The 25,188-nt window shown below is 44.9% G+C and overlaps 1 protein-coding gene and 1 pseudogene across 1 annotated transcript; both read left to right on the plus strand.

Annotated features, from left to right (window-relative positions):
• Positions 1-4,336: 4,336 nt before the first annotated feature.
• Positions 4,337-6,587, plus strand: Foxd3 (forkhead box D3). Its single transcript, XM_027949467.3, has one exon. It carries the CDS (start codon positions 4,650-4,652, stop codon positions 6,081-6,083), a length of 1,434 nt encoding a protein of 477 aa, XP_027805268.1. The 5' UTR covers positions 4,337-4,649; the 3' UTR covers positions 6,084-6,587.
• Positions 6,588-21,279: 14,692 nt separating this feature from the next.
• Positions 21,280-21,535, plus strand: LOC114103722 (cytochrome c oxidase subunit 7B, mitochondrial pseudogene; annotated as a pseudogene).
• Positions 21,536-25,188: the final 3,653 nt, after the last annotated feature.

Genomic DNA, 25,188 nt, shown 5'->3' on the forward strand with positions numbered 1-25,188 from the left:
CAAATCGAAGCAAGAACGTTCAATATCCCCCCCCCCAAGATAATCTGGAGAGGTATACAAGGGAGGTGGTGCAGAGAAGTGATTTGAAAAATCCCACCCACTGAGAAATGGAAATAGTCTGAGTGGGTTGGGGCCCCATGTATTCCCTCTATCCTTCCCACCTTCCATGGTGGCAGTCATCCAAAGAGGTAGATAATAGTTTAGATTGTTGAGAAGGAACAGACTCAAGTTTGGGGTGGCTAGGGGAGGAAAAGATGGGGTATTTTCCAAATGGCTCCACCCACATTTTGTTTCCTCCACAAGAGGGGATAGCTGCCCTTGATGGGAGATGAGTCCCTTACTCCTTAGAACCTGGTCCCATCTTCCCGGATTGTAAGAAAAGTGTATCATCAGCGCACAGCAATGATAATTCTATCTCAGGTAGCCTCAACGATTTAGTCAAGGCATCAACAGTCTCGGACATAAAGAGAAAGAGGGCACCTGGGTTCTTGGGCCTGCTGATGGGTAGGTGGCTATTCCTGCCTCCTGCACCCTGTGGCCTTGCCCCTCCTCCCGTGTTGACCACTTGAGAACCCAAATTGAGCTGTAATTAATTTTCCCTTTCTCCGTCATAAATTGTACCATACCCTTTCCCCCACCACCACCCTCTTCCAGGACACACACACTAAATCTCCCCTCCCCTGGAGACGTCTCAATTTTCTTCCTATTGATCCTGACTCCACTCTCCAGCCTCCTGTTGCTAGAACCTACCCCCACCACCCCCGCCGCGGGGCCTATCCCAGCGGTTTCCCCAGCCGAGTACTACACACTCAGCCTGCCCCTAGGAGAAACCAAAGGAGTTGCATACCACTTTCCTTTGGCTGAATCGTTTCAAATACTTGAGTAGCTGAGACCGCTGGCTGCCATCTTCCTCTTTAAATGTCGGCTGGGAAGTTTACTTGTTGTGACCCAAGTAGTCACTCTCACTCATAATCGAGTGCCTGAAAATACTCGATCTTCATGTGACCCCCCCAATAACCCTTCGAGACTCAGACGACGTTTATCCACGCCCCCTCCCCGTTTCCGTTCTTTATGTTACATTTTTCTCCCCCTCACTATGTCTTACTTTCTTTTCTTCACCTCGCTTCTTCTGTCCCTATCCTAAAGTTTGGAGGGAACTGACGACTTGTGGGTTTTTAGCTGCAAACTGCAATTAATCGGCAAACTATTTAGGTCAGAATCTAGGCTTTTCGGATAGGATCCTGCACGGGGTCGGGTTCAGGCCCTCTCCGCCGCGCGACCCCCCGCGGCTGGGGCAAGGGGAACCTTCCTGCCTCCCACCTGCGCTGGCTGCCGCTTCCCCGCCTTCCCGCGCCGGGAGGTTGCGCGGACACTACTGTTCTCCCGGAAGGAGGAAACCAGCAGCCAGTTCCCAAGCTGAGATTGGCCGCGGAAAAAATCCGCTGCCTCCGCAGGAAATCGATATTAAGCCGTTAGGCCTGCACCGGCGCGGGACGTCGGGGCAGCAGCCAGTAGGTCCTGCACGTCTCATCTCATCATTTAGCTAATCGACGCGAAAAGTTTCTGTAAGGGCTGGACCCAGCATCAGATGGTAACACTGATTGAACAAGAGATTAGCACAATAGATCTCTAACCGAGGGGAAGCGTCGCTTTTCACGCTACGCACCGTAATTAATGGTATGAATCAATTAATTTGACTTTTATTGTGTCGAAGGAAAAAAGCGCAACAAATGGAACCGGCAGCTGGGAGTTGTTCACCACCCCCCTTCTCCAGGGAGCTTCCAAGGAGACACAAGAGAATGGACAGCTCAGACCCGGCCTTGGCAGAGGGAAGGTGAGAGGCTGCGATCAACCGCGTGTAGGAAGTCCCGAGAGCCAGCTCGGGCGGGCAGTGGAATCGAAATTAGGTTCATTAGGAGATCACTTCAGAATGACCAGTGAGGGCAGCCCTGGAGTCCCCATCCTCTCCCGTGCATACGCACCCACGCACCTTGCAGGCCAGCCACCCAGGCCGCAGTGGGACCCGTGTGATGCCCAGAGCTTACCTCTGGAGCTGAGCGACCCAAGATGGGCAAAAGGAGTTTCTACATTTTTAAATTTCCGTTTTGTTTTGCCCTACCCCCAACCCGCTTTAGGACCTTCCTTTAGGTTGCTCGGGCAGTTGCAACCTCGACCTCTGAAGCCTGGGGTGATGGGCAGCTAGCTCGCAGCTCGTGTGGATTTCGTGGTAGACTGTCTAGACGGCATTGTAAAACGGTTCCGAGCCTGCGGGCCACAAAGCGATGCAGCTGCGGAAATGAACTCAAATGCGTTTTAGGGTTATCGAGATCACAGAGAAACCGAAAGGCCTTGGAGGTTGGAGGGAGTCTCAGGATAGTCACTGCCCCAAACCTGTCCCTATCCCCAATCGGGAACGTTCTGAGGAATTAGGGATCCAAAGGGCTAGTATTAAATCCAGGGGAACTGTCTAACAGAGATGAAAGTCAATCTGTGTGTCGCGATGCCTGCAATGAAGCAAATTTACAGATTTTTAGTTGTCATTTTATTTACTTATTTGATATGCCAGAGAAAGAGGTGGTGGTAGATGGGGAGACAGAATCATAAGCACCACTCTCTACCAGGAATTAACTCAGTTTCCTAGTGTCTTCTGTAAATATTTCACTAATTCTTTTCTCTCAGACCTTCTCCCCTCGTCCTCTTTCCTCTGGTGAAGCTGGCCCTCCCCTTCCAGGCCTTCTGCCGACAGACGTGCCTTGGGTTCCCTAAGCTCTCCACCCCGGAAAGGCGCTAATGCCAGAGGAAAGAGCTCATGGTGGATTCACCGAGTCAGGAGCACTGATTCCCCTTGGAGGTGTGAGGTCCATGCGCCCCAGCAACGCCACGCACCTGGGTCAATTTGGGGTCCCCACCCCTTGTCCCAGTCGGAATCCCCGCCGTCTTTCTTACCATCACTGACTTTCTTTGCCAGAGAAACTCCGTGTATACTGGCCACATTCTCACCGCCTCCTTCAATGGCTTTGTCGCTGGTTTCCGCGGAACTTAAATCTTGGAGCATTTGCCTATGCTTTAAGAGAAAATCCATGTTAGGTAGCAGCAAAAGAGAGCCCAGTCCACCGGCATGCCAGAGGCCACCGGCGTCCCAGGAGGCCGTGTCCACAGCCCACAAAGTCGCTGTTTGCTACCCGCTCGGTTCTACAGCGATCGGGGCCTGGGCGCGGCGTCTAACCTAGAGGCCCAAGGCCTTTTCCCAGCTCCATTTGACTTACCCAGGCCGCGGCCAATACCAGCTCCTCATTTCCGACTTTTTCATATGCTAAATCGTTTAACAACTCCAAGCAGCCAGTTACGGCTTCTTTATTTATAAGTTCCCTGTTGTTTCACGTCGTTTTTATTTCTCTCCGCAACTATTCTAATAGATTAATCGATAGCTATCTTCTAACCTGAGTAAGCCCCCAGCTAATGCTGTTGTAACCACGAGAAAATATGTATATACATACGTAGAAAAACACGCCCGCGTCCAGCCAGGAAAGCCAGGGACGGACCCAAGTGGTTAGGTTTAGGGAGAGGAGAGGGGAGGAAAAAAAAAAAGACACCTCAGCAGGTGTCTTCTCTCGGAATGAGCTCAGAAGCTGGAGGGGGGTCTTAAGTCTAATTAGCAAGAGGGAGCCCGGTGCGTTGCCTTTAGTCTTTAGAGAGAAAACAATCAACAAAACAGAGACTAATAAGTTTTTCTTCTTTAAAAATGAGATGGCAGGCTTCTTCTACATTGCCAGTCTCTGTCCAAGGAGTGTTAGCAACCGGGGGGAGGGGAGGAGGAAAGGATAAGGGGCGGGGAAGGCAGGGCAGCGGGAGCCGCACGGTCCCTCGGACACTCTTAGGCCCACGCCCTCACTCCCACCCACCCACACTCACACCCTCACTGGACCCCCGCGCCGGGATCCAGCCTGGGCAGGGGTCTCCAGGCGGGCCGGAGCGCCCTCGGGGCCGGTTGGATGCTGGGCGCGTGGTGCGGTGCGGAGTTGCGAGTCTCTCGTCCCTTTGTTGACAATTCCCAGAACCAACTTGAGTTTGGCCGGCTCCGCGGCGGCCCTGACGTCACGCGTGGTCACGTGGCCCCGCCTCCCGCTGGATCTTTAAGTAGAAAGTAATCTATCAGGCCAGTCCTTAAAACGGGACTTTCGACTACCGGGGCTTCGGCGTCCCTGACACCACCCCCCCTCTTCGATTGCCCCTGCCAGCGCCCTCCCGAGCTGCTTGGCGCCCGGCGTCCCGCGCCCGCCTGAACAGCTCTTGTGCCCCACACCCGGGCCAGAGGCCGAGGAAGGCGGGCGAAGTAAGGGGGCGCGGCGTGAAGCAGCCTCCCCAGCCGTGAGCAGGTAGCTAACGCCTAGTAGCGAGCGCCAGGGACCGCAGGAGTTCGAGGAGCGCGGCTACGGGGGGCGGACATCAGCGCCCGTGCGGCGAGATGCCGGGCCTCCGAGTGTGAGCCGAGCCAGGAGGGCCCAGAGCCACCTGCGCCCCCTCCCCTCTCCCTGCCCCCAATCTTTCGGGGGCGCCCAAATCCCCTTCCCCTGAGTTCCTTAGCAGCCCCTAACAACCCCCATCGCCCTCTGCTCCCTCCCCGCCGCCGCAACCAACCCCGAGGAGGGATGACCCTCTCCGGCGGCGGCAGCGCCAGCGATATGTCCGGCCAGACGGTGCTGACGGCCGAGGACGTGGACATCGATGTGGTGGGCGAGGGTGACGACGGGCTGGAGGAGAAGGACAGCGACGCGGGTTGCGATAGCCCTGCGGGGCCGCCGGATCTGCGCCTGGACGAGGCGGACGAGGTGCCCCCGGCGGCACCCCATCACGGGCAGTCTCAGCCGCCCCACCAGCAGCCCCTGGTATTGCCCAAGGAGGCGGCGGGAGCCGGGGCCGGGCCTGCGAGCGAGGCGGGAGCGCCGGAGGTGGACGGCTGCAAGGGTGGCGAAGAGGGCTGCACGAGCGGTAGCGGGCCCGGCGCGGGTAGCGGTGCGGCTGGCGGCCTGACTCCAAGCAAGCCCAAGAACAGCCTGGTGAAGCCACCCTACTCGTACATCGCTCTCATCACTATGGCCATCCTGCAGAGCCCGCAGAAGAAGCTGACCCTGAGTGGCATCTGTGAGTTCATCAGCAATCGCTTCCCCTACTATCGGGAGAAGTTCCCCGCCTGGCAGAACAGCATCCGCCACAACCTCTCACTTAATGACTGCTTCGTCAAGATCCCCCGCGAGCCGGGCAACCCAGGCAAGGGCAACTACTGGACCCTGGACCCGCAGTCCGAGGATATGTTCGACAACGGCAGCTTCCTGCGGCGCCGGAAACGCTTCAAGCGCCACCAGCAGGAACACCTGCGCGAGCAGACGGCGCTCATGATGCAGAGCTTCGGCGCTTACAGCTTGGCGGCAGCGGCAGGCGCCGCGGGACCTTACGGCCGCCCCTACGGCCTGCACCCAGCGGCCGCAGCCGGTGCCTACTCGCATCCAGCGGCTGCAGCAGCTGCAGCAGCGGCCGCAGCGCTCCAGTACCCATATGCCCTGCCGCCAGTGGCGCCCGTGCTGCCGCCCGCCGTGCCCTTGCTGCCCTCGGGCGAGCTGGGCCGAAAAGCGGCCGCCTTCGGTTCGCAGCTCGGCCCGGGCCTGCAGCTCCAGCTTAATAGCCTAGGCGCGGCCGCGGCTGCCGCGGGCACGGCGGGCGCGGCGGGCACCACGTCGCTCATCAAGTCTGAGCCCAGCGCGCGGCCGTCGTTCAGCATCGAGAATATCATCGGAGGGGGCCCTGCGGCGCCGGGCGGCTCTGCCGGGAGCGCTGGCGGTGCCAGTGGCACTGGGGGGGCTGGGGGTAGCGGGGGCGGCGGCACGGCACAATCTTTCTTGCGGCCGCCGGGGACCGTGCAGTCGGCGGCGCTCATGGCCACGCACCAGCCACTGTCGCTGAGCCGGACGACTGCTACCATCGCGCCCATTCTGAGCGTGCCGCTCTCTGGACAGTTCCTGCAGCCTGCAGCCTCCGCCGCCGCCGCCGCTGCCGCCGCCGCTCAAGCCAAGTGGCCAGCGCAATAGGGACGTGCCGGTGGCCGGGGCGCTGGCGGGTCGGCAGCCTCAGGCAGCGTGTGCATTTCCCGGCTGCGCGCTCTGCCCCGGTCCCGGTCCCGGTCCCCCTGCCTAATCTTGGACTCGGCCATATCCAACCCCCGCCCCGATCCCCCACCACCGACCTTCCGCGGCCTCCATCCCCTCGCGCACACCTAAGCTGACCGAGCAAACTCACCGCGCGCCCGCCGGGAATAGCTTTCCATACAGGTAAAACCAATAACCGAATTTTCCAAAAATGCACCCCGACGGCGCCTGTTCTCAGTATCGTAGGGGTGGAGGGAAATTCTTTGTACATATTTGTATAAAAATTATTGACTTTCCTTTTGGGGTTTTTATTTTTTTAAGAAAAAAAAAACAAATTCAGTAGATTTAGAGCTCTGAACTTTCATTTTTTTTGAAGGTTCACTCTCCGCAGTTTTATCTGAGAAAATGTATAGAGACGTTGGGAGATTTTAAATACAAAATTTTCAAAAAGGCGAAGTGTCATTCTATTATAAAAGTCTGTTTATATATGAATGAATATATATGGTATTCTAAATGTTATTCCATCGTGTTGTACACAACTTTGTAAATAAATTTTTAAAATGCTCAACATAGTGTTTTATTTAGGTGTCTGAAGTAAATGACAAGATTTTTAAATGGAATTTGCATTTTATCTTCCCCAGAAAATTAAGGAGTTTCAAGTAATGACCTTTTCAAACTTTGACAATTCACAATTTGAGTGTAAGAACATTTTAATTGAAGAAAAAGTATACCTAATTTAAATCATTAATGTTTTTTCCTTTAGTTTTCATCAAAAACCAGGATGCAGGAGATGATCTCCTTCATACCAATCCATTAAATCTAAATAACTAGACAGTTATGTAAAGTAAGCTGTCATTTAAGAAAACACACACACCTAATTCTAAACAACAGCAGTTTTAAGAAAAACCAATGAAGTTTTTAAGACAATGAAAACATCTCACGAGTTTTTAGTCATTTTAATTATCCTTTCAAAAGTAAGCAAATTCCAAACTTCCCTGATTTTAGCTTTTAAGTCAGATTTTGAAATTCCTTTTTATTCCTTAAGTGGAAGTGCTAAATAAACTCAATTGATTTTTTTTAATTTATGTGATGGCATTTTAAATTTTGCAGTGGGATGGTATTATCTATATTAACCTGATAGATAATACATAGTTGTTTTATTCTTTCATAATATTTTCAGATAAGATATCCTTTTTCTCTGGCACTAATCCATCCATATGATAATTGGATTTCTGAAGGATTCCTATAGATGCTTTCTTTCCATCCAACCCGAAGCCTTTCTCAAGGCAACGAAACACCATTAATACCCTTTTAAAAACAGGTGCACATCGCCCCTCCCCCCTTTTTTTTCTTTTACCTTAGTCTAGGTTAGTGTGAAATGCGAGATCGTAGTGTAATAATGGGGAATGCCTTCGTAGATTATTTTTAATGTGCATTTCAGCTGTCTTTCTTTTAAAAAGTATTAAGGTAGAAACATCTTGACGCAGGAGACCGGTTTCCTCCACCTTCAGCATACCCTCAAACGGCATCAATTCTAATTATTTTGTAATTAATTTAGCTGTTACAATTACTTATGCGCAATCTCTTTTACTGGAGCGGGTGGCAGCACTGTCAGCTCGGCCCTGGGAGCGTCCTGTTAATAAAACCCGGCCAGTCCCTGGCGCTGTTGTCCACTTCGCCGCGTAGATGGTGGAGATGCCTCCACACCGCGGATCCGAGCCTTGTTTTTCCGCGGCGGGCGTGGGCTAGTGGGTCGCTTTAAAAGACACTTCCTCGCAAATACCCGAATCTGTTTTCCTGGTAAACGGTAAACGTTATTGTGTCCTGAGTAAACATTCCTTCGGGATCAGGGTCCTAAAATAAAACAAGCTGCAGGGGGTGAGAGAGTTTAACTTAATAAACAAGAATCCGACAATCAACCACCGCCAGTGGAGCAAAAGTAACCTTCACGTAGACGAGAATAGGGACCGCACGGTCTTCGGGCGGGTCCCATCTAATCTCCTTTTACAAGGAAAACTAAACGGATCTAAATTTGTTTGTGTGTTGCAGCTATAAAAGTAACAAGTTGTTTCACAGTTGTGTCTGGCTAATCGGTTTTTTACACAAACAGCAAATGGTACATGATTTGTGCAAACACATAGAGGTTATTTCTAAATTTAGCTGACACCCCTGGGAAAAGGGAAAGGCAGGGCTTCTTGAATTCACTTTTAGCCTCAAGAAGCTGCTGATCCAAGGCTTCTAAATGACATTGGATAACAGGGGCCTCATTCCATCTCTGATCCTTTGTTACTTATAAAATTACTCGCTCATATTTCCGCGCATAGCAGCAATACCGGCCGAGCCTGAGCCCGCAGCGTGACACAGCCACAAGCAGCCGCTTGAGATCCGCAGGGCTTTTTCCAGCGATGCATTAGGCAGTGGGGTGTAGAGGAGGAGAGATCTACCGGCAACTTTCTTTCCAGCCACTCTCACTCTTGAGCTACAGCCTGGAGATGGTCCCCTTCCTTTATATCTTGAAGGGTAGGAGACCTTATACCCAAACCCCCTAACCGGCCAGCGGTTGTTTAAAGTTTTGGCAGATGTCAGGAAGGTAGGCCTAGCCTTAGCCCCCTGAAAAACTCTTTTTGGGTTGAAGCTTTTAAAACGAAAACAGTTTAGGGCAGAAGGGGAAATGCAAATACCACATAATGAACAGAAGCACTTGGTGCGTCTAGTGTGTGTGTGTGTGGGGGGGTGTAACTCATGTTTGATGTTATCAAACGCTGGCACCTGCGACAAAAGGCATTGAAATCCGCTCCCACGTTAAGATTTAAAGGCAACACGACTGGTTTCCACTTTTTATTCCACTTAAGAAAAGAAACTAAAGGAAAGGGGGAGATTTATTTGCAATAAAAGAAGGAAGTAGGTTGGTTTTTATGGGGAGAGTTTTAGCTTTTCGGCTAACACATACATTTAAACATGTTTCCATTTCCTCTGGCACCTATTTCTAGAAAATCAATTCACTCTTGAAGCCTGTGGCCCCTATAATGTCTTCAAGATGGAATTCTTGAGTGGACCCCCTTACTCAGTCCCCTGGGAAATGGAGAGTAGATCTGGAGGTCCAGGGAAACGGGAACTAAGGATAGAGCAAAATATACTTCATGAGCTGAGCAAGGTTCTTGCTGCAGTAGCGGACATGGCCTGTAGGGGGCGGCGAACAGATGAAAAACTTCCGGGTTTGTTTGGGAGGGCTCAGCCCCATCCCCCTGAGGTCTCATCTGTCGGGTTCTGAATGCTCTGACACCTAGCTCATCCACAAGTTACGGGACTCCCAAATCGGATCTTGGAGAAACTGCTTTCCTCCACCTGTCTCCTGGAAGAGTCAGAATCTCGAGTTGAGTTTGTCCTAAAGATTGAGAAGCCATAAAGTTTAGTGATGAGGAAACATTGACTAGGAAATAATTAAAGGTAATATTTGAGGTTATTTATTTTACACGGCTTAGACGAAGAGTCTTAGTAATGAGAACATGAAAGGCTCTGGTGCATTTGTATGTCTGGATGTTTTAAGGTGGATCCCTCGAGAAACTGTCCTGAACAGAATGTGTTCTGAAAGAAAGCTGGTTCCAGAGCCATGTATCCATCCACCCAGTCCACCTGTGTCTGTGATGGTGCAAACTTCGGCATAAAGTACAGTGTATGTGTGTGTGTCGTGGTGGGGGGTCATATTTCATGGGAAGGGGTGACATGAAGCAGTGGGATAAGAGAGGCCTTGCAGAAGGCATACCAATCAGGGATTGGCATTGGCCCAGTGGCTTGGTTTTTGTTTTGTTTTTTAGCCTCTCCATTTCCTTGGGAATAAGTGTACTTGTCGCCTTGTAGAATTAGTTGAGTTAGTGTCAGTGAAAAATGTTTTATAAACTGTAAAATACTGAAGGAGTTTGGTTTATTTGTTTCCCCTGGCTTCCCCCTACCCCTTTTGTTTTTCTTTTCTTCCTTTTTAATGGCCTCTGGACAGATAAACAACTAAGCACTGGTAGTGTTTGGCTTGTTTTTGAATGACTCAATTTTACATATGAAGAATGAGTTTTTGTAAGAGGGGTCGCAGACCTATCCCAGTTCCCGATGTCTGGACGGATGGTGCAAAAGCGATGGTGCAAAAGCGAGGCTAACCACAAGGGGCTTATCAAAGGTGGAGCCTCCTTCGGGTCTTGAACCCTCCTGTACCAAGCCCTGGGCCTGAGGAGCAGCCCACGGTGCCCACCCACCCTCATCGGGTTCCCTCGCTCCAGAGGCAGGTATATTTCTTTCTAGCTGAGCGGTCTACTTTGCTGTTTGCCCCTTTGCTTGCACTAACCGAGGCAAGTGGGGAAACCTGAGCCCTCTGCTGACAGACGTCCATTAGCGAGAGAGGCGGCCTCAGAGGCGAATTAAAGGTAACCAGATCCCAAACCCGCGTAAAAGACCACCCTCCTTTCGCCGCCTCCGACAGTTGGCAGAGTTACACCCAGAGCCAACTTCTGTCTTCACCCACCACCCCCTCCCCGTGCCCTCTGAGGAATGTATAAGCCATTCTTTGCTCCCTGGGGCAAAACTAGCAAAAGAGGGCGGTGCACTGAACAAAATTTGAAAAGTTGCAAAAGCTGCCAGGTATCCTTAGGAGGATAGTCGTCTCGTTTTTATTTCTGGAGGTGGTGTCTTACATCAGAATATTTCTAAATTATTCTAAATAATTAAAATTTCTTAAATTTTCTAAAGAATTAGATTAGTTTCTCCACCATTTAAGCAAACAACAAACAAAAACAGAAAAGAAAAAAGAAATAGTACCTTAACCCCTCCTTTTCCCGAGGACTTTTGTGTTAATGCACATGGCTCTGCCTCTCAGTTGGAGAGGAAGGAAACCCTGTCATTCCCTTGTCTAGGTCCTCCAATGGGGACTTTCGGACGTCTTCAGAAAAACAGCCCTAGAATATTAGCCTTAGAAGTGGACTCGGGAACCGGGACCCTCTCTCTTTTCACATAGGCTCACAAGGTTTTGTGACTTACCCAAGGTCACTGGGCAGCCCAAATGTGAGCTATGTAAGTACTCTTGGGAGGAAAGGAAAACAGCCAACACTGGAGCAAAGAATGTGGGAGGACAGAAAGGAGAAGAAAAAGGGCTAATAGTAGTGTTGGGCAGAGCGGCACTCGGCTCAGCTCCGGGCGACCTAGACCTTGGGACCTTCCAGACATCCTGAAGCCATGCGGCCCCAACCGGTTCGGGACCCAGGGCCCCATTTCCTTCTAGCCAGGAGACAGGGAAGATGGAAGGTAGGAACTTGACTCCCGAAGCGCCCTTCACCCTGTGGGCGCAGCCCAGCTACATTGTGCAGTGTCTGGAATCTGTACCCACCGGTGCCCCCATCCTCTTTCCCATGCCAGGATCATCCCCGCCCCGGCCTCCAGGGCTGGGCCGGCAAGACTCCAGCTCCCCCTGCTTGAAAGTAGGGAAGGGAGAAGAGAATTCCAATTAATTAGGGAGAAAACACAGTCGTAAAAGGCAATCGCTGCCGCTGCCGTGGTGAGAGTGTAGGGAGACCCTCGGTGGGGACTCGTCGCCTGACCCTGTCCCGCGACTCCCCGAATGCCCGAGCATGGGAAGATCGCAACCGGAATCCAGTCCCGGCCGATCAACCCGGGCTGCCGAGATGCTCCAGCCTGGAAATCAGGGGGAAAGGGTGGGGGGGTACGTTTTACTTCTCTAATTAGGGCACACATAGTCCTGACGTGAAGACTCTCTGCGACTTGGGCAGGTCGTGGGAGAGCCCCGGCCTGCTTGCCCCGACGCCAACGCGCAGTGAGAAGAAACCTCTCCACCATTCTGTGATGGTTAGGTATTTGGGGTCCAGCGACAGGAGCTATGGTGCACATCTTACTGGAAAGGGGGACTTTGGTTCTTTCCTCCTTCGACGTCTTCCATTCTTCTCACAACAGATGGTAAGCAAGATGCAGTTTTCTTTAAAAGAATAACACATTTTGATCCTGTTACCCTTTTCTGCCAGGGGCACCTGTCCGGAGGGAGCTCTGCTATCAATGGTAGAGCAACCTCAAACCCCAAATTTTCTTTTTCATCTGGGAGGCAGCGCCTCCTCCCGGAAACCTTCTTGAGCCTCCCTATGCAGGTTAGTTTGCTGCTTCTTGGAACCCAGGTGCCAATGAATAAGCTATTGACATTATCAATGCTCTGTCATTCCCTAAAGAGCTCCTTGCTGCCTAACATTGCTGAGCACACAGGGGACAACCCAAATTATTTGTCTAATAATTGACAACCTTGGACTATGGAATGGGATGGGAAATCTTGAAGACCTGATCAAACCAAGTCTTTCTCGAGAATTTAGGACAATTTTCTCCCCATTCCTTTTCCTCTTTATAACAAATGCTTTTTTAAACACCCTGTTAGTTTTTTAAATGAATGAATTTAAAAATCACTTATTAGAGATCTAAAAAGTACAAGATATGTCAACTGTTCATGATATAATTGGTTTTTCTGGCATGTTTTCTATGTCATTGTGAAATTAGTTGAAAACTTCTCACAGCCAGAAATATCAGCAGCTAATCCCACCTCCCATCTAGTGGGGAACTAACCCCCTGTGGCACTTCTGTTTTCAGCCAAATTTTGCTTCTGTTTTTCCAGTGAAAAAAGAAACCATTGCCTCCCAGAACAATCTACTGCACTTAGGGGCATCTTTATTTGTTGAAGTGTCTTCCTTTTATAGAACTCTAATTTCCTTAGGGGGGAAAAAAACATAGATTTGAGTCATTTGTTCAAATTCTCATATTAAAGATGCTCATATTTTCATGTGTTGAGGTTCTTTATCTAGAAATAAAGAAATCACTGTGGTTTGCCATCTACATTACAACCACTGTTTGTGTGAAACACTGTTTCAGGGTGGTTTGTGGGCCTTGCCTGTGAGTTACCTATATTATTTAAAATATAAAACTAGGAACTTAGATCTTCTTTGGAAGGTATTTGTGTAGATTTTGCTGTGCACTAGAGAGAGGATGAAGGAAAAAAAAAAATCCCAGGCTCTTTGGTCATTGCCTTCTAGCTGGCATCTAGATAATGTGTGCTTTTGTGCTATTCATTTAATAATTTTTTCCCAAATATATATATCCCAGCCCGTGAGTTCCATTGATTTAGTCTTTATATAGCTTTGTTGGCTTCTTTTTTCACATTGTTACATATTATACCAGGAAACCATCTCTCAAATTCTACCATCTTGCAAATGTAAATGTTGATTACAAAAGCAAGGTAGTATCAAGATTAGTACAGATTAATCACAACCACTGTGAAACATCTGCTTTATTGATAGTACTTCAACAGCACCACGTTTCCACATACATCAGGAATTATGACTTTATGATAAAGTTGCTCTTGTTGCTAGAGGGAATTGAATGCAAGAGTTAATAGATTGGATTAAAAGATAGACTAATTCCTAGCCCTAGTCCTGACATTGAACTAGAATATCTGATAGACTCTATATTTGCCCACATAAAGACCATTATTGAAAATTTAGCTGAAAGGAATTATAGTATCATAACTATCATTTCAAAATTTTAACTTTTTGAGTAACTTAAAAAATTTAGAGGTTTTTAAAAAAATCTTGATTTCACTTTTGTCTTGATTTAAGATGTCTGTCATTCCAAGGTATCTGTCATTCAAACCTCCAGTCATTCGAAGATTTCTTTACTCTGTAGTGATACTGTACTGCAGGGGACTGACTCATCCCTCTCTACCACTACCCATGAAGCTCCATGAATAACTTGAAAAAGTCCCATAAGAGAATATGAGCAAATCCAGTTTGGGAAGCATTATTCTAGCTATCCAATATGCATATTTAATGGGTTATACTTTTCTGTTAATTTGAAATATTCTTACATTAAATGAGATGATGTTTTGAGAAAGCATTTTCTGAATTATGAGTTAGTTGGTCCAAGGGTTGTGGGTTATTGTTAAGTTGTTTAACATTGAATTATAAGAGTTAAACACTTATTTAATTTGATAAGATAAACATTTATATAACATGTCTCAATCACATTAGCTCTACTTTATTTTCCAAATTGTTTCCTTTGCTAGGGAGGACTTAATATTTGAGACACAGAATGATATTCTTGAAAAAGCATGGGCATTAGATCTGATAGTCCTAGGGTCAAATTCTGGTTCTTTAATTTCCTTAATATGTACCCCTGAGCAGAGTTAATTAGCCTTTCTGAATCTCAGTTTTCTTATCTTTAAAATGAGCATCAAAATATGGAAATGTACTATAATGTACTTGGTATGCACAACAGTTATGGACTATTACTTCTATACAGTTTTGCTGATTTTATAGTGGTCATAATTTCATGAGGCTACCTATATTTTTTCTCTGATATCATATACCAAATAGTTGTCACATTGCATTTAAAAATGAAGTTGCTGAGACCACTGTCCCTTCCATCTGTTTGAGTTAGGTATCATTTTTGTGTTCTCACAACTTAACAAATGTGAAACAATTTACGCTGTGGTGCTGCTTGGTAAATCACTTCTTCACTTTGAGGGTATTTTTCAGTCTTGTGGATGAGAGGTCTTGACAATAGTCATTAAAGATATGATAGCACTTTCACAAGAACAAGGACATGTGCCTTATGTCTCTTTGTTGAGCTCTGGTCTGGGTGAACTAATTTTAACATTTTTTTAGATCCACACTAAAATTTCACTAGGAAAGTTACTATCTGCTGGGCACAGTGGCACACATCTGTAATCCCAGTGGTTAGGGAGGCTGAGACAGGAGAATTGCGAGTTCAAAGCCAGTCTCAGCAAAAGTTAGCTGATAAGCAACTCAATGAGGCCCTGTCTCTAAGTAAATACAAAATTGGGCTGGGAATGTGGCTCAGTGGTTGAGTGTCCCTGAGTTCAATCCCCAATTTCCCCCCAATCCCCCCAAAAGGTTACTATCTGCCTAGACTGGATCTTATTAGGCCAATGCCTGTTTTTAAGCTTGTAAAGATCACCTCAGTTATGCTATCTGGTTAATGGGAGAATTTGACATTGTATAGTTAAGAGAAGATGAGGTGATTTGGGTTTGCTGGCTGATGACTTGGATTAAGTAACTTGAAATTCTAAGCACAGATTATGATAGTCTGGGTGAGGAATGTTATATAACTGTTTAGCTTATTGAATTAAATCAAACATCATTTAAAGAGTAAGAGGTGGGAGGAAACTCCATTTTAATGTGAAGCTGTCCTGAATTCCACTCAATGGGTGTGAGATGCTGGTAAGTGAAGCAAGGGTGGCACCAAATTGCTGTTTCCATGATGTCTCAGTTCCCTTAGGTCTTTTACAGCATGAACATCTTACTTCCAAAAATGGTATCTTCATGCTGATATATCCCGCTCCTTTTTTTTTTGGTATTGGGGATTGGGCCCAGGGTCACTTTATCACTGAGCTACATCCCCAGTTCATTTTATTTTTCATTTTGAGATGGGGTCTTGCTTAATTGCTTAGGGCTTTGCTAAGTTGCTTTGACTGGCCTCAAACTTGTGATCCTCCCGCCTTTACTTCCCAAGTCTCTGGATTACAGGTATGTGCTACCATTCCTAGCTCCTGGACCTCTAAATGCTTTATAGTTAAGCAAAGAAAGAGTTGTCTATTAGATTAAGGAAGAAATGGTATGCTTGCCTACTGCAAAGGCAAGTTTAAGGGATTTTGTGGTTAATTTTTATTGTATTAAATTGTTACTCTACATGTTACTTTAGAATCTAATTCCTGAACAAGATTCAATTTCCATCGTAATATCTGCCCTACCAGGGCTGTTCTTCAAATCAGATGAGAGAATATATGTTTAAGTGCCAGGTAGAATTCATGATGCTATGAAATGTAAAGTGTTTCTGTTCTCTGGACAAGACTTGACCAGAAATCCACTTGAATGGCTTTACTCTTATTTGTTTCATATTTTCACACAGAAAGTAAAGTGTAGCTAAGTATTGAAAAACCCTCCCCAACCATGAGGATGAGGATGATGGTGACCATGATGATAAATGTAACAACAACATGAGCTAAGATTCATTAAATAGCACATGCCAGAAAGTGTGCTCAGTGTTTGGAGTGAATTATTCTCAATAAAATACAGCTTTGGGAGGAGTTCTTCCTCTTAGATTTTCTATCCTCAACACCCTCCTAGAGGTACTTAAGTTTTAAATATTATATACATTTTCTGGAAAGCCTCCAAATTACTTGTATGTCTTTTTTTTTTTTTTTTTAAGAGCTGAACTAAGAAGTGGTAGATGAGGAAATACTTGTTCCATGGATTAGAATGTGTTTTCATGGGGAGGACTTTTCATCAGAGGAACCTGTGAGCTCCTCCTCCCCCTCCTCTTTTTCCTCCTCCTCCTCCTCCTCCTCCTCCTCCTCCTCTTCTTCTTTTTTTTCTTCTTCTTCTTCCTCGTCTTCTTTTCTTGAAGATCTTTATTTTATTTTTATGTAGTGCTGAGCTGAGAATCGAACCCATGCCTCATGCATGCTAGGTGAGTGCTCTGATTGGTGAGTTTGGACCTGGGCATATGTGCATTAGACTCTACCTGTGTTGTGGCCCTGCATGCTCACAGAGATGCTGAGTTTCAATCTCTGCCATGCACATACATCACCAGAACATGCTTTTGCTGTGAGTGGACACAACTGCCTATGATATATAGGTAAGTCTGCTAAGCCAACAACTATTACTTGATTGTACATTCTTCAATTTAGCTTTCACCAGAAATAAAGCTAGTTTGTTGTTGTTTTTTTAAATAATATCTCTGACTCCTGTTTCTACTTATCAGTTGTTTCAAAATTTGGGTGGGAGAAAGAGTTATAAATTAACTACACTGAAGCCTAACAAAAGGCAATATGATCAAGAGCACTGGTATACACAGCAATGTTTATAGCAGCTCAGTTCACAATTGCTAAGCTATGGAACCAACCTAGGTGCCCTTAAACAGATGAATGGATAAAGAAAATTCATATATACGTAATGGAATATTACTCAGTCTTAAAGAAGAATGAAATTAGGCCTTTGCTGGTAGATGGAAGGAACTAGAGACCATCATGCTAAGTGAAATAAGCCAATCCTAAAAAAACCAAATGCCAAATGTTCTCTCTGATATGTGGAGGCTAACACACAATAAGGTGGGGGAGAGGAAAGAATAAAAGTTCCTTGGATTAGACAAAGGAAAATGAAGGGAAGGTAGAGGGGATGGGAATAGGAGAGAAGTAAAATGAATCAGACTTAACTGTCCTATATTCATATATGAATACACGACCTGTGAAGCTCCACACCATGTTCAACCACAAGAATGGGATCCTAATTAGAATATGTTATACTCCATGCATGTATAATACATCAAAACACATTCACTGTCACATATATTTAAAAAGAACAAATAAAAATAAAGAGCATTGACATAGAAATGAAATGGCCTGATTTCAGATTCTAGTTCATTCACTTAAATCTGTGTCACCTTGCACAGGTTACTTAACCTTCCTGGACTGTAGTTATTTTGGCAGTAAAACTAGGGCATTAATAAAATGCACCCTTCTGGAGTCAATTGATACATGTAGAGTGTTTGAAACAATCCTGGGCATGGACTAAGCATCCAACAATATTAGCTTTGGTACTGAAGATTGAACCCAGTGTTGCTCTGAGTTATATCCTGAGCCCTACTATTTAGTGATGCTGGGGATTGAACCCAGGGCCTTGTGCATGCAAGGCAAGTACTCTATCAACTGAGCCATATCCCCAAACCCCTTTTAATAATTTGAGACAAGGTGTCACTAAGTTTCACAGACTAGCTTCCAAATTTCAGTCCTCCTGCCTTAGCATCCCAAGCAGCTGGAGATTACAGGCATGTGCCACTGCAGCCAAACTCAAATGTTAGCTATTATTATTATGACAATACTAAGGGCCTGAAGTATAATCTAGATATTTGCAAATAATTTGCATTCAGTCTCTAACTTCCCTCCTGCAATGCAGTGAATGTTTATGCTCCCCACAAAATTTATATGTTGAAATTCTAACCCCAAGATGATGGTATTTGAAGGTAGAGAGTCTTTGGGAGATGCTAAGGTCATGGGGAGCAGATGAATGGGATTAACACTCTTAATCTGCTTGACATAGCAATCTTTTCACAATGTGTAAGTATATCAAAACAGCATGTTCTGTACCTTAATTATGTATAATACAATAAAATAAAGGTTGCAAAATAAAACACAAGTAAAGGAAAAAATATTTTTAAAAAAAGGAAGACCACAGAGAAATCCCTCGCTTCTGTCACCTTGTGAGGATCACAGTGAGAAGGCAATTTTGTGCAAGGAACAGGGCCCTCACAGACACCATATCTGCAGGTGCTTTTATGTCAGACTGTGAGGAATGAATTTCTGTGGTTGACAGGCTATGAGGACTATAGTCTCTGGTTATAGCAGCTGTAACAGACAAAGCCACCTTTAAAAATGTCAATGCAGATTATTATCACAGGGGCCTTCTCTGTGCTAAATATCATTTAGTCTTTCTCCTTCTCTTTTCTCTACTTGCCACAATCTATAGAAATAGGACTCAGTGACATTTGTTAGGGACACTTCAGGCTAGATCACTACAATCACTCTTGTTTCAGAATCCCATGGCACTTTGTCTCTCCTGTGCAATTTGGTAGTTAAATGTGTGCTCTTAGGCTGGAGGTGTGGCTCAGTGGTGGAGTGTTTGCTTGGCACATGTGAGGCACTGGATTCAATCCTCAGCACCACATAAAAAATTAATAAAATAAAGCTATTTTGTCCATCCACAACTAGTTTTTTTTTTTTTTTTTAAATATGTGCTATCATATGGAAGAAAATGCAGAAGGGGGTCAAATTTTAAAAGAAGACAGGATCACCTGAGTGGATCTCAGGTTTCAAATATGCTACAGTAATATTTGGGGAAAAATATTGTAGAAAATTTTAGACCACAGAAAAATGAATTTTATAACAAATACCTGAATATTCACCGTTCTGCCATTAACATTTGAATATACTTGCTTTATCACATAATTGATCTAGCCATTCATTCATCCATTGATCCATCTGTCAATCCATCTTTCCTAATATATTACAAAGTAGAAAGTTATGGTAATTTTTTGAAACACTAACCTTCAAGTATTTTCCCCTCCCCTCCCCTCCCCTTCCCTTCCCTTCCCTTCCCTTCCCTTCCCTTCCCTTCCCTTCTCCTCCCTCCCTCCCTCCCTCCCTCCCTCCCTTCCTTCCTTCCTTCCTTCCTTCCTTCCTTCCTTCCTTCCTACCTTCCTTTCGAAGTGGGGATCAAGCCCAAGGTCTTGTACATGCTAAGCACAGACTCTATCACTGAATGACACTTGCAGCTAACCTTTGATTCTTTTCTTGGAACTTCTGTGATCTCTCTATTTCTCTGAGAGAATGGAGAATGGACAGGACCTGGAGTCTAACTGCCTGACTTGAAATCCAGCCTTGCCCTCTCCTAGCCAAGTGACCTGTGTAAACTTACTGTGAATGTCCTCATCTGTAACAAGAGGATAACAACCATACCTAATTCATGAAGCTGTTGTGTGATTAAATGAGGTAGTGCGTGTAAAGTGTTTGCAACAGTCATTGGCCACAAACACTCTTGGGGGACTAAGTTTTACTAGGTAGTGAAATTTAATTAAATTGTTACCTAGGGCTGGGGATGTGGCTCAAGGGGTAGCGCGCTTGCCTGGCATGTGTGCGGCCCAGGTTCGATCCTCAGCACCACATACAAAGATGTTGTGTCCGCCGAAAACTAAAAAAAATAAATATTAAAATTCTCTCTCTCTCTCTCTCTCTTTAAAAAAAAAATTGTTACCTAAACCTCATGAAGTAGTGTCTTTATTATATAATATAATGAATATTAGGTATTATTGTTTGTTGCAGCAGAAATTCATAGAGGAAAAAAAATCTGTTTAGTTTGTGAGTTTTAAAACAGGTTTTTGAAGTGCAGTACAAAGGAAGGAAGGTTTTTTTTGAAAGTAACTGAACTCTGCCTATCAAAAGCCTAAGTACTCTGGGATTAAGAGTCTCACCTGACCAAGTTATATAAAAATGCCCAGCCATGGGGGAGAGAGAGCTGACCTGGGAGAAACTGTGCAGGGCGTCATGGACTCGCCTCAGTTCAGGCTGATTCTCAAAGTTGGGGTGAGAATTTTGTGCATGAATTCAAGATTCAACAGCTGAGAAAAATTGTGCTTCTCTGTAGTTATCTGGGCTGTGCAGGGTAGGCTCTTGCCCTCTGATCATTTTCTCTTTTTAATCCCATTCCTTTCTCCTGTTAAAACTAGAATTCATCATCTACAATCTCAGAAAAGGGAGGCCACAAGAAAAAAAAAAGGTAATTTTCTTTCTTTTTAAGCAAAAACAAACAAACAAACAAAACCCCCCAAACCAACAACAAAGATCTGGCCCAAACCACCTTTGGAAGAGTAGAGTGGTTTCTGGACTAGAAGAGAAGGCAGTCCCAGTCAAACTTGAATAGTTGGTCCTCCTGATTTGGGTGGGGGGGAGGATGGCCTCCCAATTATACTTGATTTTTTTAAAAAAATAAGTAGTCTTATTTTGAAGACTCCAATTCAGCATTCTACTAATAATTGCAAGGTATGGCAACTTTAATATGACATGAATAGCTGGAATTCTCAAAACTTTAGAAGATATTTTTTTGCTTGTTTTCTTTGAAGTATTAGGGATTCAACTCAGGGCTTTGTGCATTCTGGACAAGTTTTCCACCACTGATGTACATCCCCAGCCCAAAATATTTAGGAGGATTCACTGCACTTGCTGATTTGAGTTGATTGTAATTTTAAATTTCCTTAGTTTCTGCTTTTTAATTTAAAATTATCATTCTAGGCATTTAAGAAGGGTAAACTAAATAAAAAATAATGAGTTGTGTGATGTTGGATAGTTCCATTTGTTCATCTGCAAATGAGAATTAAAATAGGATCTACCTAACGAGGTGGTTGTGAGGATGAAATCAGTTAATACATGTGTGCTTATGACCATACTTAGTGCAGAGTAGGCACTTGAGAATTGTTAGGTGATAGTTTTTCCAGGGTTCTTTGCAAAGGTACCTGGAGCGAATTTGCATCAAACCAGTACATGCGGTTGCTTCAGTTTTCTCTTCCCTTGGCCAGAAACACACTAAATCGTCTCCAAGTTCAAAGCATTCAACAAACAGTGGCAAGGCAGAGTCACCAGAAATGTGCACCTAATTTCCATGACAAATATGGTCAAGCTGTATTAGATAGGAGCCACTTTCTGTATTGCTGTATGGACAAATACAGCAAAACAAATTGAAATCTAATAGAACCTTCCCCCTGTTGGCAGAATCGCCCCAAAGGAATGGAGAGATTAGTACTCACGCGATCTGATGTAATAGTGAATTTTGAAACCAACTCATAATTGATGCCAAGTAAAAGCACTGTGAACCTATTAAATGTGGCATATTGATGAAAAAGAACACACACACACACACACACACACACACACACACACAAAGAAAGAATTGTTAGGTGATTCACAAGTTCTTCTGCCCTACTAATGATACTTAATGGTTTTTCCATAGTTCATTATTTTCATAATGATGACTTCACAAAGAGTTGGGAAGGCAAGTAAGAATATTTTCTGAGATGAAACATTTCCCGCCCCCTAACATTTAATAGAACTGTCCTGTGCACTACTTGTGCCCTTCCCTCCATTTATATGTTGAAGCCCTAACTCCCAATATGACAGTATCTGGAGATATGATCCTTAGGAAACAAAATTGAATGGAGTCCAAAAATGGGGCCCTGACAGAACTGGTGGTCTTATAGGAGAAGATCTCTCTAGATCCCTCCATCCTCCACCCACATGCTACAAGGAAAGGCCTGGTTAGACACAGTAAGAATGTTGCCCTCTACAAGTCAGGAAGAGGGCTCTTACCAGGAACTGACCCTGATGAACATTGGTCTGGAACTCCAGCCTTCAGCACTGTGAGAAAATAAATTTCTATTGCTAAAGTTACCCAATGTTCTATTATGGCAGCCTGAGAAAACTTAAAGCAGACTGCTAATTAATAAGTAGTGAAGAATTGAAAACTCTTAGAGTTGCAATCTATTTATGAGAGAATGGGCACTGCCACTTAAGTTTTCTTACCCCAACCTGCTTTCGCAGGGTCCCTGATGACTGGGCAGAATGATGAAGGGAAAGAAAACCTGACTTCTTGGCTCAGTCCCGTTCCTCATCCACTGAGTCATCTTGGACAAATCTTTTAACCAACTTTTTTCTCCTTGGTACAAAAGGAGGTGTAGGAGAATAATATATTCATAGTTGTATAATAGGGTGGTTATGCATTTGAATCAATAATGAGGCTGAGATGAGGAGAAGCAACAGTATAGAATAAAGGCCAAGAACCTAGAAGACAAAGACCAAGAGCCAGAAGCTGCTGTAATGAGAATAAGTCCCTTGGTCTTTTCAGAGGTACTGAGAGGGCGTTGGCTTTCCACTGGAGGGGGAAGTCAGTCTCAGTGAGTGGTCGGCTTGCCATCTGGATTAGGAAGAGGCTCTGGCAAGATGAACCCACATCATCTCCTAGTTCTTCTTGGGTTCCATAACTTAATGAATACAGGGGTGAATAAAGGAACAAAGGAAGATGAACTCCCATGTGTGCTAACAATGAAATATATAATTGGTCTCTAAAGTCCCTTCTGAAGAATGCAAGGGGTTCTCTTCCTTCATTCACATACATATTTCTCTACTTGTGCTTGATATTCATTTGGGGTGCCTCATCTGGGTCTTCAGCACCTCCTGGTATAGCCCTTGCCCTATAAGCCACTAGGGACAATGCATGGACTCCTCTTTCCTCATCTCTCACCCACACCTGTAGGGTACATATTAGGTTAGGTCTAGGGCTAGATCTCTTAGAGAAATGTTCACTTTCAGCTCTGCCCTCACTACCATACACCTTTGAACAAGTTTCTTAAGCGTCCTATGCTACATGCTATTTTATTTTATTTATTTTAATTTTAATTTTTGTAGGACTAGGATTGAACCCAGGGCTTTGTGAATGATGGCAAGTATTCTACCACTGAATAGAATAGCCCCACCCTCTGTATAGTTGTTGAAAGGATTAAATGATATAATTGTTAGAAACTCCCTCCCAGTTTTGAATCCACTGAGAACAGGGTCTATGTTTCTTGTTCTCATGCTTAGCATGCAGTATATATTCAACAACTGTTTCTTTTCTTTTTGTGGTGCTGGGGATTGAACCCAGGGCCTTGCGCATGTGAGGCAAGTACTCTACTGAGCTAGATCCCTAGCCCTCTTTTCTTAATTAATTAACTAATTAATTAATTATTTTTTTGCTGGGGATGGAACCCAGGGCCTCACACATGCTTGACAAGTGCTGTGCTACCGAGATACACTGCAGCCCATTTTTGTTTTTATTTTGAGATAGGGTCTCACTGAGTTGCCTAGGCTGGTCTTGATCTTGAGATCCTTCTCTTTCAGCCCCTCATAATTTTTTTAAAAAAATATGATACATAAAAATTGTATATGAAAATGGGGATACTTGTGATTTTTCCATACATGTATACATTATATAACATTTATAGTAGGTTATCTATTTCCTCAAATATTTATTCCCCCCTCCTGGTATTGGGGATTGAACTCAGGCTTCTCACACTGAGTTACACCCCTATCCCTTTTGATTTTATTTTGAGACAGAGTCTAAGGCTGAGGCTGGCCTTAATCTTGTGTTCCTCAGCTTCCCTCGTAACTGGGATTACAGGTGGGAACCATCCCCATCCCAATGATTTCTTTATGGTGAAAACATTCAAAATCCTTTCTTTGAGTTTATTAAAATATATAGTACCTTATCATTATCTATAGTCACTCCATTGTGCAATAGCATATTAAAAGTTATTCGTATCTAACTATAACTTAGTATGCATTGATCAGCTTTCCTCAAACCCTTCCTCTGTTTTTGTTTGGTTGTTTGTGGTGCTGGGAATCGAACCCAAGGACTTGGGTGTACTACACGAGTGCTCTATTTCCGAACTATATTCCTATCCCCATCAACTGTTTTAGAACAAATAAAAATGTTTTAGCTTGATGTCTGGAACATAGTAAGTGCTCAAGAAAAGAAGGCTATGTGTATCTCCTTCCCTCGTGGTACATCTGGCCTAATTTAGGCCAGTGAGAGTTAGGCCAGGTCTTTTTCTGACCTAATAATGTAAAAGAGACACTCTCTTTCCATTAAGGTTGCCAAGTTGGTAAAAGGTAAGCCTCAAACTGCTGCAACCTTCTTATTCCATGTGGTAAGAATCTGCCCAGGACAAAGCCAAGAGAAACAAAAGCAGATCTGAGGGAATGGAAGGAAACTGACTCCTGATGATAGTCTTTAACATCTGAATCCAGCTAAAAGCACAACAGTCTATGCCTTTAAGAGCTTTTAGATAGGTAAAGATCATTATGCTCAGGGAGAATCAGGCTGGAATGGAAACACCAAGAAATGACATACAACCAGAATTTAGTGAGCAGAGGTAGACCTCTGGGTAGGCACGGAGAAAACATCTGAAAATTTGAAAGTAATTTCCATATCTGAAAAGATAAGAAAACGAGAAATGTAAGTTAGCCAGGTAAATGGAGGTGTTATGGGGTTGGTGTATGTGAGAGTATAGAAAGGTAAAGCAATAACTCAGGCAAAATAGTACGGTACTTTCAGGGAATTCAATATGACCAAAACATACATAAATATTTCCTCAAAATGTGTTCAGCTGCAAGTAAATGACAATCTGATTAACAGTGACTTAAGCAGCCAGGTGCAGTGGTGCATGTCTGTAATCACAGTAGCTTGGGAAGCTGAGGCAGGAGGATCACAAGTTCAAAGCCAGCCTAAGCAATTTAGTGAAACTCTATCTCTAAATAAAATAAAAAAGTCTGGGGATGTGGCTCAGTTGTTAAGCGCCTCTGGGTTCAATTCCTGGTACCTAAAAAAAATAAAATAAAATAAAAAATAAATAGTGACTT

Source organism: Marmota flaviventris, chromosome 10, assembly GCF_047511675.1.
Source record: "Marmota flaviventris isolate mMarFla1 chromosome 10, mMarFla1.hap1, whole genome shotgun sequence".
Classification (NCBI taxonomy): domain Eukaryota; kingdom Metazoa; phylum Chordata; class Mammalia; order Rodentia; family Sciuridae; genus Marmota; species Marmota flaviventris.

What these genes read in the sequence shown, in the direction of transcription:
- Foxd3 (XM_027949467.3), top strand. Translation starts at nt 4,650, where the DNA reads ATGACCCTCTCCGGCGGCGGCAGCGCCAGCGATATGTCCGGCCAGACG.